At 37.9% G+C, this 19,774-nt stretch overlaps 3 protein-coding genes across 4 annotated transcripts; 1 reads left to right on the forward strand and 2 right to left on the reverse strand.

The window, feature by feature from the left end:
* Nucleotides 1-537: 537 nt before the first annotated feature.
* On the reverse strand, nt 538-1,055 carry LOC139189789 (uncharacterized). Its single transcript, XM_070809014.1, has 2 exons — nt 650-1,055; nt 538-554 (listed from the first exon to the last, which is right to left on the reverse strand). Exons 1-2 carry the CDS (start codon nt 1,053-1,055, stop codon nt 538-540), a joined length of 423 nt encoding a protein of 140 aa, XP_070665115.1.
* Nucleotides 1,056-5,195: 4,140 nt separating this feature from the next.
* On the forward strand, nt 5,196-6,254 carry LOC139189790 (uncharacterized). Its single transcript, XM_070809015.1, has 3 exons — nt 5,196-5,398; nt 5,558-5,676; nt 5,719-6,254. Exons 1-3 carry the CDS (start codon nt 5,196-5,198, stop codon nt 6,252-6,254), a joined length of 858 nt encoding a protein of 285 aa, XP_070665116.1.
* Nucleotides 6,255-15,398: 9,144 nt separating this feature from the next.
* On the reverse strand, nt 15,399-19,482 carry LOC103443135 (metal tolerance protein C2). 2 transcript variants are annotated; one of them, XR_003767577.2, is made up of 10 exons: nt 18,922-19,482; nt 18,719-18,827; nt 18,579-18,618; nt 17,999-18,075; nt 17,232-17,320; nt 16,498-16,567; nt 16,203-16,236; nt 15,956-16,106; nt 15,774-15,863; nt 15,399-15,662 (listed from the first exon to the last, which is right to left on the reverse strand). XR_003767577.2 is itself a non-coding variant. In XM_008381922.4 (10 exons), the coding sequence occupies exons 1-10, from the start codon at nt 19,337-19,339 to the stop codon at nt 15,561-15,563; spliced, it is 1,185 nt and encodes a 394-aa protein (XP_008380144.2). In that variant the 5' UTR covers nt 19,340-19,481; the 3' UTR covers nt 15,399-15,560. The 2 variants fall into 2 exon arrangements, 1 of the variants encoding a protein (XP_008380144.2); XM_008381922.4 differs by having other exon boundaries at nt 16,203-16,241; nt 18,922-19,481.
* Nucleotides 19,483-19,774: the final 292 nt, after the last annotated feature.

Raw genomic sequence — 19,774 nt, forward strand, 5'->3', positions numbered from 1 at the left:
GTCATTATAATGTGATCTTCCTTTTCTTCAAGAAAGGAATCTCTAGACTTTCTCAATTCATATAGAACTCATATGTAGAAAATTGGAACCAAATCTAAAGATTCATTGTATCCATCTATGGCCAACATGTAAGATCTATCCTTAATTGATAAATCCAAGGTTTGGATATCGCATTATATAAGTGATACATTTCTTGTATCTCAACTAGAATACAACAAGACAATTTTCAATTCATAATACTACTTTGAGGAACAAATTTAGTAGAAGGCATTCATCACATTACATTGATATGATAAGTTAAACATTCATAATGTTTTAATACAAAAGAATTAGCTCCTACATTAGAGACTAATTATATACCTTCATATAGGCACCAAAAGTGGGTCTTCCATCATATGAAGCCACATAATAAGTTCTTAGCAAAATAAGAAAGTTTAAAGACTATCTTTAATGTGCCTAACAAACTTCCTAAGTAGTTAGCAAAAAAAAATAATGGCCGAACCCTTCATTCCATTCTTTTCTTTGCTCGTCCATCTTCTACTTGGCTCCATCACCTACATACAATTGCATAAGTGATTAGCATTTTATATCAAATATAAAGATTAGAAGATCGAACAATTAAAATTGAAGATAAGAACAAAAGCCATACCTTGTGGCTTGTCCTTCAGAGATGCTAGGTATAACCTGCAATTCCTCTTCCAATGCTTGTCCTTTCCACAGTGGTGGCAAGTCCCCTTGGGCTCCTTTGCCTTCTTTTTCTTCACTCCTCCTTGTGCCTTAGGAGTGGGTGACTTCTTATCCTTTCCTTTGCCTTTGCCTTTCGGCTTAGCTTTGGAAGTGGACGGCTTGTTGTAGGCTACTGCAGCAGTCCCCACAACGTTCTCTTTCTTCATAGTCTTCTCAGCGGTTACTAACATGTTTAGTAACTCAGAGAGAGTGTTATCCATCTTGTTCATATTGTAGTTCATAACGAACTGCGAGAACGAATCAGAAAGAAAAGCCAAGATGAAGTCCTGGGCCAATTCCCTATCAAGTGGAGTACCTAGGTTCTCCATTGTTCAATGAGTCCAATCATCTTCAGTACATGTTGATGTACTGGGGCTCCCTTGACCATTTTGGTCTTCACAAGTTCACTGACAGTGCTGAAGCGACGGTTGCGCGTCCCTTCACCATATAACTCCGTAAGATGGAGTATGATAGAGGATGCATTGTCCATACCCTCGTGTTGTCTCTGTAACTCCTCATTCATGGAAGCCAACAGATAGCACTGGGCTTGTGTATCATCCTCAGCGTGCTTGTCATACTTAGCACGTTCATCCTCAGTGGCCTCAGGGCCAAGAGGTATGTGAGGTGGAGCCTTGTCTAGTACGTAAACAATTTTCTCCAAGGTTAGGAGAATCTTGACATTACGATACTAAGATGGGAAATTGTGCCCCTCAAGGCAATGCTTGTCGAGTATCTTTGCAAGTGTGCTTCCAACCATATCTAAATACATAACAATAAAATAAATTAGTTTGATTGTTAATTAAGTCAAACGATTCGGGTCTTTAAACTAAATGACACCACCCACTATTTTTGGCAAATTCCATATCCCTCAAGATGGAATCCGAGAGATTTCAATGAAAGCTCCTAGCGGGTTATGGGAGGCTCATTATTACCAAGCCCACCTCATGATGATACGATGTCGGCTAGCAAAAATAATAATGAGACGGTAGAACTACCCATTCACAACAACCTCTTGTGATTACCCATCTAGTTGGCCTCTAGAGAACAATGCCTCACAATGATATGATGTTGGCACCATTTCTCTTAGTTAAGTTTTGACCCACCATGCCGGTTTAGATAGGGGTTCAAGTACGACCTCACGATGATACGATGTTGGCCATACTCGTTGCCTACCTTCACCACATCAAATGTTTGAAATAGACTCCTCCTGAGTATAAGCACATACTTTGAACTCCCCCATGATAGGGTGAAGGCGGTGTATGAGTCATAAACAATTGGAGCCTACTATGGTGGAAGGCCACGAAGAAGTGTTCAAAGCACCTCTCCGCTTTCAACTTAATATTGGATGTTGGTTGAGGGATTTTAAGGTCTCATCATTTTATTTATTTAATCACATTAAAATAAATTGTGTCCTATTATAACTACTAGTCCAAAGTAAATGAAATTAGTAGCATATGATATCTCCACTATTCGTTTTGGCAAAACAAATCAATATCAAAACAATTTTCAAAATATTGGAAATATATATTACTACTAATTGTGTTCATTTTAGTTTAGTAGCGTATGATACTCCCACTATTTGTTTTTGAGAAAAACAAATCAATATCAAAACGAATTTTTCAAATATTGGAAGTAACTACTACTACCAAGGTTTTTGCATTCCTTTAAATTTGGACTTTATAGTTATCTTAGGCTTTTTGGATGACTATGGACTTGTTAGGTTGATTCAACAACGAGCCAACATTGTTGAATAAGATCTAGGGAGGAATGTAACATTTTAATTACGCGCTTTCAATCCAATTAAAACATTTTTCATTGAGCCATTAGAAACGAAAGACAATCATTCATTGCTAATTAGGGCGTTGGACCCAACAAATCTTTAATCTCATGAAAAACCCCTTTTAATATGTCTCTTTACCAATAGTTAAAGAAACTCTGGTCTAGTACTAGAGGGAATCAACTAATTGAAAGAGATAAAGAAGTAATAAGAATTACAAACCGATTTGTACAAATTCCTACAAATTACATATACTAAGAGGGAGAGAAAGATTAATGTCTAACATGTTGAGGTCCAATTGAAATAGCAATTAAAACACATTCCCAAGGTTCAAACCATTTGAATTTAGTGGCCTTTCTCATAGCTCAATTATCGTTTAAGGCACAAGTTCATAGTCAACCATTTTACTAACTACTTAATCACATTAAATAATTAAATTGGAATGCAACATAATCAATTAGACTTAGTACATATGGGCATAATTATATGATGAGTTTAAGCTACAAACAAAATTAAAATCAAAACATTTTAATCTCATAAAGAGGTGGGGCCGAAATGCAATTATGAAAAGTTAGGGGTCAAACCGCAAATACTAGAAAGTATAATCAACTTTTAAAATTGCAAAATAGCCCATAGAGGATCCATCAATAGGGTGGCCGGTTATGTGATGGGGGGAGAGGGAGTGTGTCATACATGTTCCCTAAATTTCAAAATAAAGCAAAGGCCTAGCTATCCTTGTCACCCACTTGTGCAAGTTGGCTTAAAAAAGGGGATGATGGGTGTACTGTCTCCTAGTCAAGTCTAGGATTGAGTCAATCAAATGAAAGGCTATTGATGGCAAGTTTATCACCCAAATTCAAATAACAAAGTATGAACACAAAACCAAAACCTTTTACACCAAAATCAAAACCATGAACACCAAGAATAAAACCGTGAAAACAATTTCAAGATTTGTACTTTCTTGGTGATTTTTCAAACCAAAAAACAAAAGTGACAAGGCCTCTACTTTCTAGCTTCAAAGTGTGTGTGTGTGACTTAAAAGAAAACACAAACACAAGACAAAAAATCCCCCCAAAACCGTGCCCTCCCCTATGGTACATAAGCCCCAAATTTTGTTCAAAAATTCACTCTTCATTCATGCATCCAAAACACTTTTTGCATACATATCTTTTTCAACTCTTGAAACACATTTTTCAAAATTTGAAAAACAAAAGATAAACATATTTTGAATGAAGAAATAATATGTCAAACATAAAATTAAAACCCATATGCATAAAATCCAAAAGGACACATCAAATATAAACCTTTGGCTCTTGATACCACTTGAAGGGAAATAATGAGATTTATGTGGGATTTCTAGTGACTAGCATGCATATACAATTCAAAAGTTATATACATATACAACGGAAGCATGTTATCACATAATATCAAAGCTATAGTCATGCAAATCCCCTTCAAGAAGCATAGGTTCATATATGATGCATCTAAGAAAATATTGAAGAACAAAGTGAAGGTATAGTTTTATACCTCTTGATCTAGACTTGAGACCAAGGATGGACCACCTCCAAGCTCTTTGTTCTTGGAACTCCTTGATTGGCACCAATCCAATTGATTTGTATTAATCCAATCACTTAGTGAATTAAAACTTACTTTCAATTCTCCTTCTTCTTTGATGACTACTTATTTAATCATCTAGAAGAACCCACAAGCCATGAGTGACATCTAACCATATATCATGGCTACCCAAGCTAATGTAGAATTTGTTCGGAGAAGCTATTCAGTTGGAATTACAATGTAATTCGATCCTTCTCTAATACAATACTCACAATCATATTACTAGGGTATGGATATTTAATGTCAAACCCCTAATGTGATTATATCAAGTTATATGATTCTATTGAGTCGTATAGGAACGTTTTCCATCATTACGCTGGATACTTCAGCCGAAGATTCCTGAATCATATCTTAGAGTATTCATCCTCTCATAACGTGGATTAGAGATCCCTTGTTGATCATTCACATGCCTCTGAGAATAAATCACTGACCCCAACAATGCATAGAACACATCCAAGATGAGATGTGGTCACGTCTCATTATCAAATGATCAGCAACGTATCCCCAAGACAACTATGATGTCTCAGGTCAAAGGATTACTTACATTATTCCAACCAGTAGAGTTACTTGTTTGACATGTGAGTAGGCCTCCATGCAAGTACTCTCGTTTGATTGTGTTCAGTGAACTCATTCCCATAATGAGCACCTACATACTTGTCTTAGTATCACTACACGAATGGCATGAGACTTTCCATCCTTCCCATTGAAATGGGACATAGTATGTACTGGTCTATGTATTGTTAGTGTCCCTCCGACAATCTTATGACCAAGAACTCTTTTGGACATCATGGTTATGAGAAGAAGATCTCTGTAGTCTAACATCATTAGATTACTTCTTCCATCGATCCATTGTCCATGGATTCACCTTTTAGGACCTATATCGATTATTGAGATAGTCCTAATGAGTGACTTTGCCTTTTTGATGTATTGGAGTTTTTCCATACATATAGACATTGTCCTGAAAGGTTTCTTCCAAAGATTGACTTTCAGGGCATATCTCCAACACTAACACTATATTCCTCCAGGAATACATATTATTGCAAGTTCTTACACATCTCATTTTCTTTCAGAAAAGAAAATGGCGAACTTGGCGAAGCTTGATTATGATGCCGTGGACATTACCGGGAAAAATTACCTTACCTGGGTACTGGATACCAAGATCCATCTGGAAGCAGGGAATCTTGGAGATACCATCAGGGAAGAGAGCAGCTCATCCTTTCAAGAGCTGGCGAAGGCTATGATTTTTATTCGTCGCCATCTTGATGAGGCACTAAAGAGCGAGTACTTAACGGTTGAAGATCCGTTAACTATTTGAAATTCATTGAGAAGCAGATACAATCACCAGACAACGATGACTCTTCCAAGAGCTCGCTATGAATGGACTCACCTAAGGATCTAGGATTTCAAGTCAGTGGCAGAGTACAATTCTGTGTTGTTCAGAATTACCTCTCAGCTGAAGCTCTGTGGGGATACTATTACTGAGGAAAATTTGCTGGAAAAGACTTTCAGCACATTTCATGCCTCTAACATGCTCATACAGCAGCAGTATAGAGCACGAGGCTTCACTGAATACAACTAACTGATATCTGTGCTCCTGGTAGCTGAACAGAACAATGAGCTCCTGATGAAAAACCATCATTCCCGACCTACTAGATCTGCACCATTCCCAGAAGTGAATGTTACTTCCCTCGAAATGAACTCCACATCCTCTGGTGGCGATAATCATAAACAAGGACGTGGCCACAAGCGAGGTCGGTGGAACAGGAAAGGCAAGAACCATGGTGGTCAGTTTCACAACCAGGTTCCAAGGCATAATTCAGGCCCGAGCTTCAAACATATGAATCGCCACAAAGGCAAAGCTCACATGAACAATGCTCCCAGGAACTCTGAAGGAGCCTACCATAGGTGTGGTGGCAATGGGCATTGGTCGCGTACTTGTCGTACCCCAAAACATCTGGTGGATCTGTATCAAGCCTCCCTCAAGGAGAAGGGTGTCGAGACCAATTTTCTCGACCAGGCTAAACCAATGGATATACCTAATCAAGTGTGTGACTTATCAGGACAGTTGAACACAACCCACCTGGATGTTTCAGACTTCATTATGGAAAGAGGGAATGAAGTATACCGGTCCGACTGAATCGTTTATGTTTGATGTACTTTTATTATGTTAAACTTATAGTTTAAAACTGGCATTTCAGATTCAATAAAAGTGGCATGTAAATTTCCTGTTATAACTTGCTTCTAACTCTGATTCCCTTACTCAGAGAGCATGGATAAAAACTATGGTCATTCTCAAAACATGAGAAATGGCAGAGACATTTGTCTTGCAGACTGCGCAACAACGCATACAATACTTCGAGATCGAAAGTATTTCTTAAGCTTGATGCTTACAAAAGTAAAGGTAACAACAATATCAGGCCAATCAGATGTGATTGAACGCTCAGGGAAAGCCCAGATTATGTTACCAAATGGAACAATATTGTCCATACAGAATGCGTTGTACGTTACTCGATCTACTCGAAACTTGTTGAGTTTCAAAGACATACATTTCAATGGATACCACATTGAAACGAAAAGTGCAGAAAATGTGGAGTATCTATGCATTACCTCCAATGATACCCAGAAGCGTATATTGGAGAAGTTGTGTGGTTTGTCGAGTGGATTGTATTATACATACATAAAGACAGTTGAATCACATACTGTCATGAACTAGAAGTTCATTGATTCAAAAGTTTACATGCTTTGGCATGATCGTCTGGGTCACCCAGGATCTACCATGATGCGTAGGATCATTACCAACTCTAATGGACATCCATTATTGAGCAAACATATTGCTATCTCAAATGATAACCCTTGCAAGGCTTGTTCTCAAGGGAAGTTGGTAATCAGACCATCACAACTAAAGGTTGATGCTGAATCCCCATCATTTTTGCAAAGAATTCAAGGGGATATTTGTGTACCTATTCAACCATCATGTGGACCATTTCGATATTTTATGGTTTTGGTTGATGCATCTACCCAATGGTCACATGTTTGTCTCTTGTCTACTCGGAATGTAGCTTTTGCGAGACTTCTTGCTCAGATAACTAAGTTACGAGCACAGTTCCCAGATTATCCCATTAAGTCAATCCGACTTGATAACGCTAGTGAATTTACGTCATAAACCTTTGATGATTACTACATGACATTGGGCATCGATGTTGAACACCCTGTTCCTCATGTCCATACTCAAAATGGTCCAGCATAAGCATTGATCAAGCGACTTCAATTAATAGCTCGCACTCTGCTTATGAAAACAAAATTGCCAGTTTCTGCATGGGGACATGCCATCTTACATGCTGCATCATTGGTTCGATTGAGACCTATAGCCAACCACCAATACTCCTCAGTACAACTCGTGTTTGGGCATCAGCCAAACATTTCACATTTACGAGTTTTTAGTTGTGCTGTTTATGTGTCTATTGCACCCTCGCAACGCACTAAAATGGGACATCAGCGTAGACTGGGAATTTATATGGGTTTTGATTCACCATCTATCATTAGATATTTGGAACCCTTAACTGGTGATATATTTATAGCTCGTTTTGCTGATTGTCACTTTGATGAAACAGGACTTTGGTACAACAGAAAGTGTCAAGTTTGTGACCTTCGCTAGATTGCTCCGGTCACTAGTGTGGATAAGTATGTAAATCGATAGAGACAGGGAAGCAAACACAAGATGTATGTGGTTCACCCAGATTAGCCACGTCCACGGAGTAGAGGAGTTCTCATTAATTGTGAAGGGCTTACACAAATACATAGGTTCAAGCTCTCCTTTAGTGAGTACTAGTGAATGATTTAGTACAAATGACATTAGGAAATATTGTGGGAGAATGATCTCCTTTTATAGAAGAGAGTTTCTAGCTTTGTTCTGACATTGACACGTGTCGTGTTGTGATTGGCTTCTAATGTTGACACGCGTCGCGTTATGATTGGCTTCTGATGTCGACACATGTCGTGCTGTGATTGGCCTCCTGATTGGAGGGAAACTCTTCTGGGTCCTTCATTAGGGGAAGAAAAGACTGTTCCAGAAGAACGGAAAGAGCTGACATGGGTTGTTCCCCCATTGTCTCATTTTGATCCACGTAGCACTTAATGTGAAAATGAAGTGAAAAGAATCATTCATCTTCAAAGCATTGCCAATCAAATGCCAAATGCATTTAATGATGCTATAAAAGTGACAAAATCACATATACCAGCTGCAAATGCACCTGCAATAATTGATGACCCTATTGGACAAAATAAAGTGGCAGCGAATGATTCATCTCGTGCACGCCTGAAGCGTGGTAGACACCTATGTTCAAAAGATTCAGCCCCTCGAAAGAGAAAGACAAGGGCACAGCTGACTCCAAATGAAATCATTCAAGAAGAGAGAATGAATGACAAATCTACAATTCATGATTCTGGACTTCCAGAATAAGAAAATGTCTTTGATGAGACACATGTCCCTGAAGAGACAGCAGTACATAAGAGCAGAGAAATCTCCATAAATTATGCATGTACTAATGAATTGTGGGATCGGAATGAAATAATCATTGACAATATGTTTGCATTCGCAGTAGCCACTGAAATCATATTAAGTGATGATATTGAGCCCCGCTCTATTGATGAATGTAAACAGAGACAAGATTGGCCTAAGTGGAAAGATGCAATCCAGGCAGAATTAAATTCCTTGGAAAGGCGAAATGTTTTTGGACTAGTAGTCCAAACCTCGCCTGGTGTAAACCTCGTGGGTTACAAATGGGTATTTACAAGGAAACGCAATGAGAAAAATAAGATTGCAAGATATAAAGCACGACTCGTTGCACAAGGTTTTTCACAAAGACATGGAATTGATTATGAGGAGACATACTCTCTTGTAATGGACACAATTACGTTCCGTAACTTAATAAGTTTAGTGGTTTCAGAAAAGCTTGACATTCGACTTATGGATGTCATCACTGCGTATCTATATAGAGAATTAGATACTAACATATATATGAAAGTCCCAGAAGGACTTCATTCTCTGGACATTAAGAAAGATCCATTCTGTCCAAAAGAAGATGAAATGGTCCTAGGTCCAAAAGTACCATATCTGAGTGCAATAGGTGCTTTGTTGTATTTAGCACAACGTACTAGACCAGATATAGCCTTTTCATTCAACTTGTTAGCAAGGTATAGCTCTGCTCCAACAATTCGTCATTGGAAGGGTGTTAAAGATGTATTGCGATACCTTCGTGGGACAACAAACATGGGTCTCTTCAACTTAAAGAACTCCACAAATTACCAGGTCCTTGTTGGATCATGGGGAAATATTTTCATGCTTCATGGTCTATTCAAATATCTTACTTTATTTTAAGCGTACCTGATTCGCAGAAAACAATAAAAGCCTTTGAATTTGTAGAAGATCCTTCGCAGAAGGCCGGAATTGCATCTCCAATGCGTTGTATCACGTTCAACAAAGAAAAATTAAAATTGAATCAATAGCATGTAGATCAATTCAATAAAATAATAAATTAATCATAAAAAGAATGATTAAAACGTAATACTCCCCTGATTGAAGAATAAACTCTCTTTAGCGTAGCGTTCTTTAGTGTAGCTTTAAGAGCGTGCTGATACCGTGTTGTAGGCATAATTTATTCAACAATTATGGAAACCATAGAGGGAGGGAAGGTGCGGCAATAGTAGAGAGAAAGAGAGATGTGTAATTGTAGGTGTGTTCTATTCTACCCCATTGTGCCTTTATTTATAGTAGTAGGGAAGGTTAATTCCTTACCCTTTAGGATTACAACATTTAATAGGTAATCTATTCCTAATAGGAATATAAGAGATATTCCAAGATATAATAGGATTTACACAATCACATTCCTAAGCTAACAGAACTGCAACAATTTCAGATTTTTTTTTTGTGGCCCTTTTTTTTTTGGGGTGTGCTATCTACACACCCCTTTTTACTTCTCACACACCCTTTTTAATTTATGTCCATTGATCTTCTTCACTTCATTCGATCAAACGGCCGAAAAATAAAAGAGTGTGTGAGAAGTAAAAATGGGTGTGTGGATATCACACCCCTTTTTTTTTTTTTGCCTCTTTTCTTTTTTGAACTAGGGACAAGAAAATGTGGGAGAGACCACATATATAGGTTTTGCTTCCACACTCTTAAGCAAGAGAGTATGAGGCAAACCATATATTGTAGTAGTTGAAGGTTCGGAGAAACAATATAAATTGATTTTGCTTCGCACAGTCTTGATCAAGAGTGTGTGAAGTTTTTTACGAGTTGTAGTGTTTGCCTTGTTACAACTTATAGAGGGGAAATGTCTGAAACAGATGCAAAAGGGCTGAAGAGCTTGGTTTTTGTATACCATGCACTGAAGCCTTTGTTGGCTTGTAATAAGACTTTGTTGGTGACTATAACCCTTGTTGGGCATAAGTGCTCCCCCAATTGAGTTCAGTTAAGCTTGCTTATCCCCCTTTTTGAGTTCTAAGGCTTGAGAGATATTGATTATTTGTGAATGTTAAGAGTTTGCATGTTTAAGTTGTACCGCTCCTCACTTAGTTGGTGGGAAGAATGGTGAGTTGCCGAGGCAAAAATGTTTATTTACTGTACTAGTTGTACCTTTCATCGCCTGGTTGGTGATACGAAGGTGAGTTTCTTCATCACCTAGTTGGTGGCAAGAGTGGCAGGTTGCCGAATGATAAAATTGTATATTAGAGTACGAGTTGTACCCTTCATCACTTGGTTAGTGATACGAAGGTGAGAATAATAGCAAGTTGCCAAGGCACATTGTAGCAAGTGTTGAAGGGGAAAATGTATGTTGACACCCCTTCGAAACTCATTTGGCTTATGTATGAATGTGTTGATAGGTATGATGTTTATGTTAATTGACATGAGTGATGCTTATGAATGTTTTGCAATGGATGAAAGAATCCATTGTTTGGATATGTGAACCATGTTGGTTGTAACACTTAGTTTCACTTACTTTGTGTCAAAGTATGCATGTTGAAGCTCTGAGTTAAAGTATAGAGGTAGGTCAATGTAGACCAAGTGTTCCAATGCTAGGAATGTAAAAGACTTAGAAGAAGTTGTTTGAATTCCCTCTTCATTAAATATAATCGAATCACTTGTATTATAAAGGATCTCAAACGGTTGAAGGTCAAAACATTTGTATTGTGTATGCCTTCTTATAATAGCATTTCCTTCAGCACCTAGTCCTCTTACTTTGAAAGAGTGAGGCTTAACCCCCTGGTCATAATAGTTGAAGGTACGTTCACCCCTGGTTGTCTTGATACGAACATTTATCCTTCTTGTTGTAATGAGCTTGCTGAAAGTAAAAATCCTTCTTATTGCCAAGAGACGAATATGTTTGGTGACTTAACGGGTAGCTAAGTAAGGCAGAAGAGGATGCAATAGGTGTCTAAATGGTCAAAACCTCCTCACTTGGTAGAACTTGATTTCCAATCCCCACTTGTTGATGGGGTTAACCATATGAGGGTTCCCTTGGCATGTCCTTGCCTCGGTAAAGGCATGATTATAAGCTTCAATCATCACCTCAGAGTAAGTCTTTCAAGTGTTAACATTGATCATGTATTAGAAGCATTCACGCATGCATACCGTGAAGACCATGAGTGTTGTTTTATCATCTGCAACAGCGCAACGAAAGTACTCGTGGCTGAAGCAATCAACATATTCACGCAATGACTTGTCCGATTTCTAACGAATGGTGCATAACTTATCAGCAGAGTGTAAGCGATCGACTTGGAAGATATGTTGAGCCACAAAGAGTCTTCTTAGCTAAATGAATGAATCCACAGTATAAGGTTGAAGATGACAATACTAATTGAGAGCTCCACCAGAGAGAGTTGAGGGGGAAATGAGACATCGTTCCTCATCATTATGTCTTTGATATGCCATAATGGATTCAATGACGTGGATATGCTCAACTAGATCTTCATTCCCAGTATACGATTGTAAGCTTTTCTATTTTGTTTTTCCTTATAGAGGGGTGAAAAGGATTCTCCTTTTTAGAGGGTCTGGCCTTGGCTGATTCCAGTCAGGTATATTGGCTTGACGCTCGGCCTTCAGCATGTTCACTTCCTCTAGGAGTTGCAGGATAAGGGGTCCTGAGTATGCACCATTGGAACCCTCTTTCATAAGTTTTCATTATTTCTTGAAAGTAAGGAAGCTTGGTCAAAGGCATGTTGCCTTTCCTTAGATTAGCGTACTGCCTGTTAGGATGTGACTATTGAAAGTCCCTCGAGTCTCTTATGCCCTATTGTTTCCTCAAGGCTTGTCATTCTTCCTGAATTTGGGGCTAGCATGGGTTTTGGTAAGGGACCAAGTCCTTCGATGATCCTTGGGTTGTTGATCCTTAAGCCTATGTGGATAGGTTTTTCTCGACACTGCCTCAAGAAGTCTTGACAATTGCGAGAAACAGCTTTTGGTCCTTCCATTCCTTCTGCGAATAGATATCTACTTCCACATTTCATGTTTCAATTTGAAGCAGCTGAGTTAAGATAAGTCTTATGTTGATCAATATCTGGGTGAGAATGTCACTCCTCATTAAGAACGCCCATGCTGGAGACATGTAAACCTTCACGCTAGTGGGTACCCATGGAGTGATCAACATTCACGAAAGCGATGGGCTCATGAAACTGGGCACATGAAACTGAGTTTGTCTAGCCTCGTGGAGCATCTTAAAGAGCTTCTTGTATTGTTCTTCGAAGATTTCCCGCCTGATTGCTATTTTGTTGTTTTGAGCTACCAGCTCTTCGATTTTAGCTTAAAGAGAAACCTTCTTACTTTCCCTCATTCGTTGCCTCACACCAGGCATATGGGGGTTTCATTTTTCGTGTTGTGACTTCCTTCGCTTCCCATGTTGGAGAGGGATGCCTAATCAAGGGAGAATGTACGAACGATGGAAACCAACTTGGAGAGATTAGGAATAAGTGTCGTTCCTATAGAGGGCGCCAAATGATGCATAAAATCGGTGAGACATTGGAACAACGTAAAGTGTCGAGTTTGTAACCTTCACACGGTTGTTCCAGTCACCTAGTGATGATAATATGTAAAGAGATAGAGATAAGGAAGCAAGCACAAGATGTATGTGGTTCACCCTAAAATTGGCTACGTCCACGGAGTAGAGGAGTTCTCATTAATATTGAAGGGTTTACACAAATACATAAGTTCAAGCATAATCATCATTAGTGGGTTCTAATGATGAGTTTAAGTACAATAATGATATTATTTCTTAATTGTAAGAGAATGGTCTTCTTTTATAGTTGAGGAGAGTCACCAGCTTTCGTCCATAGTCGATGTGGGATTCTAGGAGCTTTATTCTAACATTAACACATGTCGTGTTGTGATTGGCCTTCTGGGTGGAGAGAAACTATTGTACTTCGGCAGGAGTGCCTCAGCATGAACCCCTCAGTGGGTCTTTGAAGGTATAAAGTTGACTGGTGCTTGGTAATTTCGGATTAGTCAAATATGGCACAAACAAATTACAAAAATTTTGTGACGTTAGTCACTGAACAAGTAGAATATGACCATTGCATTTCACCATCACTTGCCCTATCTGATTCGATGGCTTTACAACCTTAACTTTTAATATACCAATCACCTAATATGTTATTTGTGCTAAACTTGGTCACTGCCAAGCCGAACAAAAGATTAAAATCAAGATCACTGCCCCCAAACTAGAAAATTCAATCTCAAGTCCAATCCCCTCTCCTTCATCCACACCGTCAGGTTTTCCTTTTGAAGAAGCAATGTTGCCAAGCTCAACTAAAATGACGGCTCTTAGAGCATCTCCAATGAAAGTCCCTATTTAGGAACTTCCACCACCATTTTTGAGTACTCATTTAAGGACCTTATAGTAGAACCCCTAAATTTGAAATTTTTATGATTTTATGTGATAATTTGATTAGGTGCACATTTTTTGTTTATGTTAACCTTTTTTAATTAATTAAAAGCACTAAAATTAAAATCACTAAAAGCATTAAAATCTTAAATCAAGAGTGTGCCCCATTTTTCACTCAAGATGCACATTTTTTATTTATGTTAACCTTTTTTAATTAATTAAAAGCATTCAAAGTTTCCATCAAGATTGTGAGCTCCGTTGTACACACAAAATTGTCCCTATACAATCTCTATATATGATAACATACACTATATATCCGGTGAATTTAAGGGTGCGTTTGTTGCACCGGACTATCTTGGACTGGACTAAGCTAGACTGTCTTGGCTTTGACTAATATGGATAAGAGTAGTGAAGTATTTTGTGTACTACCAGACTAAATCACGGACTAAAATATTTTTAGAGTTCAAATACTTTTTTTGTCATTCTTTAATTCATTTTACTATTATTAATACACCTTTTTTATCTTTAAAAAAAACAAAATACAACTATTTTTATTTGACTCTCTCTCCCCTATCTCTCTATTTTCTCCGTTCATTTGCTTTGGTACTTCACGCCCAGATTTACTCGCAGTAAAACTCAAACCAAAAAAAATAAAACTCATATTTTCTCTTCTTTTCATTTGCTTTCTCTTGAATTCAAACCCATATTTATCTTCTTTTAATTTACTTTTCTCTTCAAATCAAACCTAGAAAAATCCCCATTTTTTTTTCAATTTGTAGAAGCTTCGTCGAATCATCGAATCTGCAAATTCATTTCAATCAACCTCTACAAATCGACATCAATCAATCTTGCAGAAGAAAGAGACAAACTTGCAGGCACATTTCCTGGCAGAGCCCTTGGCGGCCTCGAGTAGTACGCGACTATTGGTGCGGGATTTGGAAGAAGAAGCAAGCTGATGAAGACAAAGACAAAGTGAGCTAAGGAAGACGAAGACCAAGCAGACAAAGCAAAGCGATGGTCTTAGTAATCCCATCCTTTTTGGGCGGTGTCGCTAAGACCAATTAGTGAAGAGTTTAGTCGGCACGAGTCTAACGCAGTCCCATTAAACACAATCCTGGCTCGCACCTAACATGGGATTCATAATTTTAGTAAGCCAGTCCAGTCCATTGAGACTTAGTGAGTGCAAACAAACACGCCTTAAGAACTCACTTTCCTATCTATTAGAGATTTATTTGATCCCTATATTTGTTTTATACTCATTTTATACGATGGTTATCCCTATTTAAAGTGGAGATGCTCTTAATCTTTTCATAATTGGGTCGGCTGTTACCGTTTAGTGTTTGTGGTTTCATATTTTATTCACCGTCGTTTAACCGAAAAAATTAAAAATTAAAAAATTAAGTTCGTTTAAAACACAAATGTATAATTATATTAGACATTTTATTTTCACCCACTGGTAACACCACGGCTTCAAATGAAAAAAGTTGGTACAAATCCAAATCTTAGACTCGGATCCAATACTATCATTCACCAACTACCAAACAATGCAGAAACCCGAACAAAAATTCTCAGACACTGTCAGCTTGCACTGTCAAGTCCTGTATTCCCAAATCATGGTACAAACCGTGAACACATCGAAGAATGGGGCGATCATCTATCCCCTTCTTCACCTGTTAGCAACATCGACTAACATCAGACCCTCGAAATGTAGAATATCCTTATCGACAATTGACTGCATCAAAATGCACGTAGTCCAGAAGTTGATTTACAATAATTGTTACCTGTACTGAGAGCGACCCAACAACGTGACCAGGAACCAATTCCCAAAACCGTGCTTGTGAAACTTCAGAAACATCTTCGCGGGCAGTAACCTATCGAAATATATTGTCAATCAAACATCAATAACTCCATTACTAACAAAACATTAGTATTGCGCCATACTTCAACAATAAATATATACCACCTGTCGCCAGCATTTGCTCAATGCTGAAGGTGGAACATTCGGTGGTGCCATTTGGAGTAGAATACCACCACTCGCTCTAAATAGTGGCATTACGAGCATAAAAACTGCAACTGAAACTAATCCAAAACACAAAACCTCTGCATTCTGAACCCTACATAGTTGAAGACGGATCTCAAAATGGGAAACAAAAAACAAGGCAAACAAAATAGAAGAAAAATAGACAGAAAATCAAGCATTATTTACGCACCCAATTGACAGAAACCAGGATGCCAATATCAACCCTGCACTGGGAAACAAATTTCCATATACAAGCTTCAGATAGAAGTTCAAATGATAAATATATATAGTCACATAGGGTCTCGCTCGACTTATGTTGGCAGACCGATTCTGGAACAGAATTTTAATAAGAATAAACTGATTAACTGTCTAGATTCAGTGTCTGGCAGTATAATCATCTTATGCTGCCAGACAGACTGGGAAGACAATATTTCTGTTGTTACATGTATTCACAAAAAGAGATAACGAGAGGGAGAATATTGTACCTGCGAATTGAATCTGCAAGAACATGGAGGCAAACAGAGTGATTGTTCATATCTTCTGCATTTCTGTAAACTGCATGACATACGTGCACCACATAAAACAGAAGTAAAGGATGGAAACCAAAAGATATCATTCCCAATGCTCATACACAGAAGTAAAGCAAGGGGCATGAGTCATTGATACAGTGTGCATACATTAATCATATCCCACACATTTACCAATAGCCTCTATATTTGTTTTGTGATGATCTGAAGTAACTAAATTAGGATGCACAAAGATCATAAAGGCTAAACGGAACACTGATGGATACACCAATACCAGTGGTCTCCAGAAATACAACAACATATCATGAGGCTAATGTATGTGTAAGGAACGTGACCGCACCATTCCGATGTGTCATGGAAAACTTTACTTTCCGATTGTAGGCCAAAATCTTTCTACTAATCGTGTACTACTGTAAATATTTAGGTTAGGGCAAAAACCAGGATGATTTCTCTGGCCTTTGATGCCAAGTTAACTAAGTTGCACACCAAGTTATATACTAACTCCACTATCCTGAACTTTCAAAAGAATGCAAAAGAGCAGTGACAAAATTTCTAATTAGACTAACCCTGGGGAATTTTTCGGTAGTTAAAGGGGAAGTCCCAAAAACAAATACCATGGTGAATTTCATAGATGGTCAAGTCAATCACAAATGGTCTCAATGACAAAACATAAAATACAGCTCAAAACTTACCAAGATTTACACGAGCATAATTTCTGAAGAACCAAACACCAATAAGGTTCACCAGTAGATTTGTCACAGCCGAAACAATCAAGTAATGCCTAAAACCAGATAATTGGCAGACAACAAAATCCATCAGAATAAAAACTACAACAAGAAAAGCAGTAACCAAAAATTTTCTACCACAGTAGTTTGCCTAATGATGAATAGAACAGTGGAAATCTGGGTCCAATTATTTGAAAAATACATAAGTATCTACAATGTACCAAATCATGAGACCACTTTCAAATAAAATCATCTGATACCCTTGCTAACTGCCCATTTTAAGTCAGAGATACTTATTAAACATGTGACCTATAAAAAATTTGGTAAAGATACAGCAGAGCTTTAAACTACAAAGCTTACTGAAGACAATATTAGAATTATACTTTAATGTTACACCAAAATGAACTTTCTTAGAATTAGTCTTCAACAGTAATTTCTTAGCAAGTTAATGAACCACACTAGCCTAGGAGATTTCTCACATGCATGATGCCTAGCACATATAATAATAGACCACAAAGACAACCATCGTAAGACACAAGAAATAATATAAATATATATAACATGTTTTGGAACAACAATGAAAGAAAGCAAATGAAATAGTGATCCCAGAAGTGAAAAGTGTATATGGCAAAATACATAATATGATGAAAAGTTAAGTTCAAATGACACAATCATTGGAAAAGGACCCTGAATTGTCAAATGTCAGATCATTGTAGTTTGCATAACCAACTTACTTGTGTTCAGATTCATCCTGTATGAAAGCATGAAGTGCTTCGACGGCCAAGGAGAATGACATAAACAAAAGAAACAGCTGTCTACATGTGCAGCAGAATCAAAACAAAGTCCATATATTAGCCAAGCAGAAACATGGAAGGAACTAATTCAATAGTTAGGATCAAATGAAAAGAAAAGGGATGGCAATCTCATCCAATGCAACAAGTTGAGCTACATAAAAGATGTAAAAGTGAAACCATATATACATCATCAGAAGGGCAACATCTAAAAGTGTCTATAACTGAATAAAACAAAGGCATTTGGATTGCAACCAAGAAAATCTGTACTAAAATTTCACAAAAATTTGAGTTTTTAACAATATGGATTGTTCCCAGTGCCAAGAATACTGCAAGACACAAGTAATGTTTAACAAGACACAAAAAGTAATAGAATCAAAGTGTTTCAAAATACTAATGCTCTACGCAAACATTGTCGCCTAAAAATAGAGAAACTACATATCTTAAAATGCATAAAGAAAGCTTCCTAATTTACCACGAAAGGCTGTAAATTGCCATGATATGGGAAATGTGAAATACTTACAGCATTGGTAAAAGCAGACAGAACTTCTAGCCTTTTATACCTGATTTACAGAATAAAAGGAACTCATTACACACATCATTCTCAATCCAAATTATGCCCAAAGACATTAATCTTCCAACTCATCTTACTAACAATCTTACCCATAAGTGTAAATTTCATCCGGTTTCTTTCGAGAAGCCGCCATAGCGAATAACGAAAACGTTAATAAGCCACAACCAAAACTTAAATGAAAAGAATCCGACACCAAACCTGAAAACAAACCAAAACAACAATTCAACCAAATTTCGAACGATAACATCGAAAATTTCATATAAATTTAGGTAATCAGTGACTTTTTTCGAACCTATACGTCCAGTGAAGAGTCCAATAAATAACTCCACTGTCGAATACGCCACATTAAGCGAAATCAACAAGAACAACCTCTTCATATACCGGTTTCCGGACCTCAATATCCGAAACACCGATTCAAAAACCACCAAAACCGATAACTTCTCGGCAGAAACGCTCCGGCCCCCGAAAATCTTGTCGCTTTCCTCCGTCAAATACGCCCCCGGCGGAACGTCGATGTTGGACACGCTCCGGAAGAGAAACGGCGTCGCCTCGGAGTCGTTGAGATTGATGGAGACCGGCGTGTGCGGAGGTTCGCGGTACTGCTGGAACGAGGCTTGGCGGGAAAATGCCAATCTCCGATCGGTGGCGCCGAGTCCGAAATCGGCGCTCCATGGATTCTGAGAGGCTTTGAAGGAATTAGATTTGTCCATGAAGACTGATCGGAAATCTGATTTGAATAGTTAGGGTTTGGATTGAAATGATCGAAGTCTGAGATTCATACTTACTTGGAAACTCCTAACATGAGGGACAGGCGAAGACTGAAAGTCAAGTAAACGGAGCTCCAGCCTGCAGAACTCGACTTGTTCAAAAATGTGGGGTCCGGTTTTTGTGGAATTTGCCTGCCGTCTGATTTCGGATCAACGGAGTACATTTGAGAATCAGATGATTTTTATTGTGATTATTTTTAAGGAAAATTAATAAAAATGATTTGAAAATTTTGAATTTTAATTATAACGATAAAATAAATAAATAGTAGAGTGAAAAATACCAGGATTGACTTTTTAATGTAAAAATATAGTTTTTCTTTAGAATGAACATTACTAAAAGTTTTTCGTTAAAGTTCATTCTTTTTATGCTACTATGCC

Source organism: Malus domestica, chromosome 12, assembly GCF_042453785.1.
Source record: "Malus domestica chromosome 12, GDT2T_hap1".
Classification (NCBI taxonomy): Eukaryota; Viridiplantae; Streptophyta; class Magnoliopsida; order Rosales; family Rosaceae; genus Malus; species Malus domestica.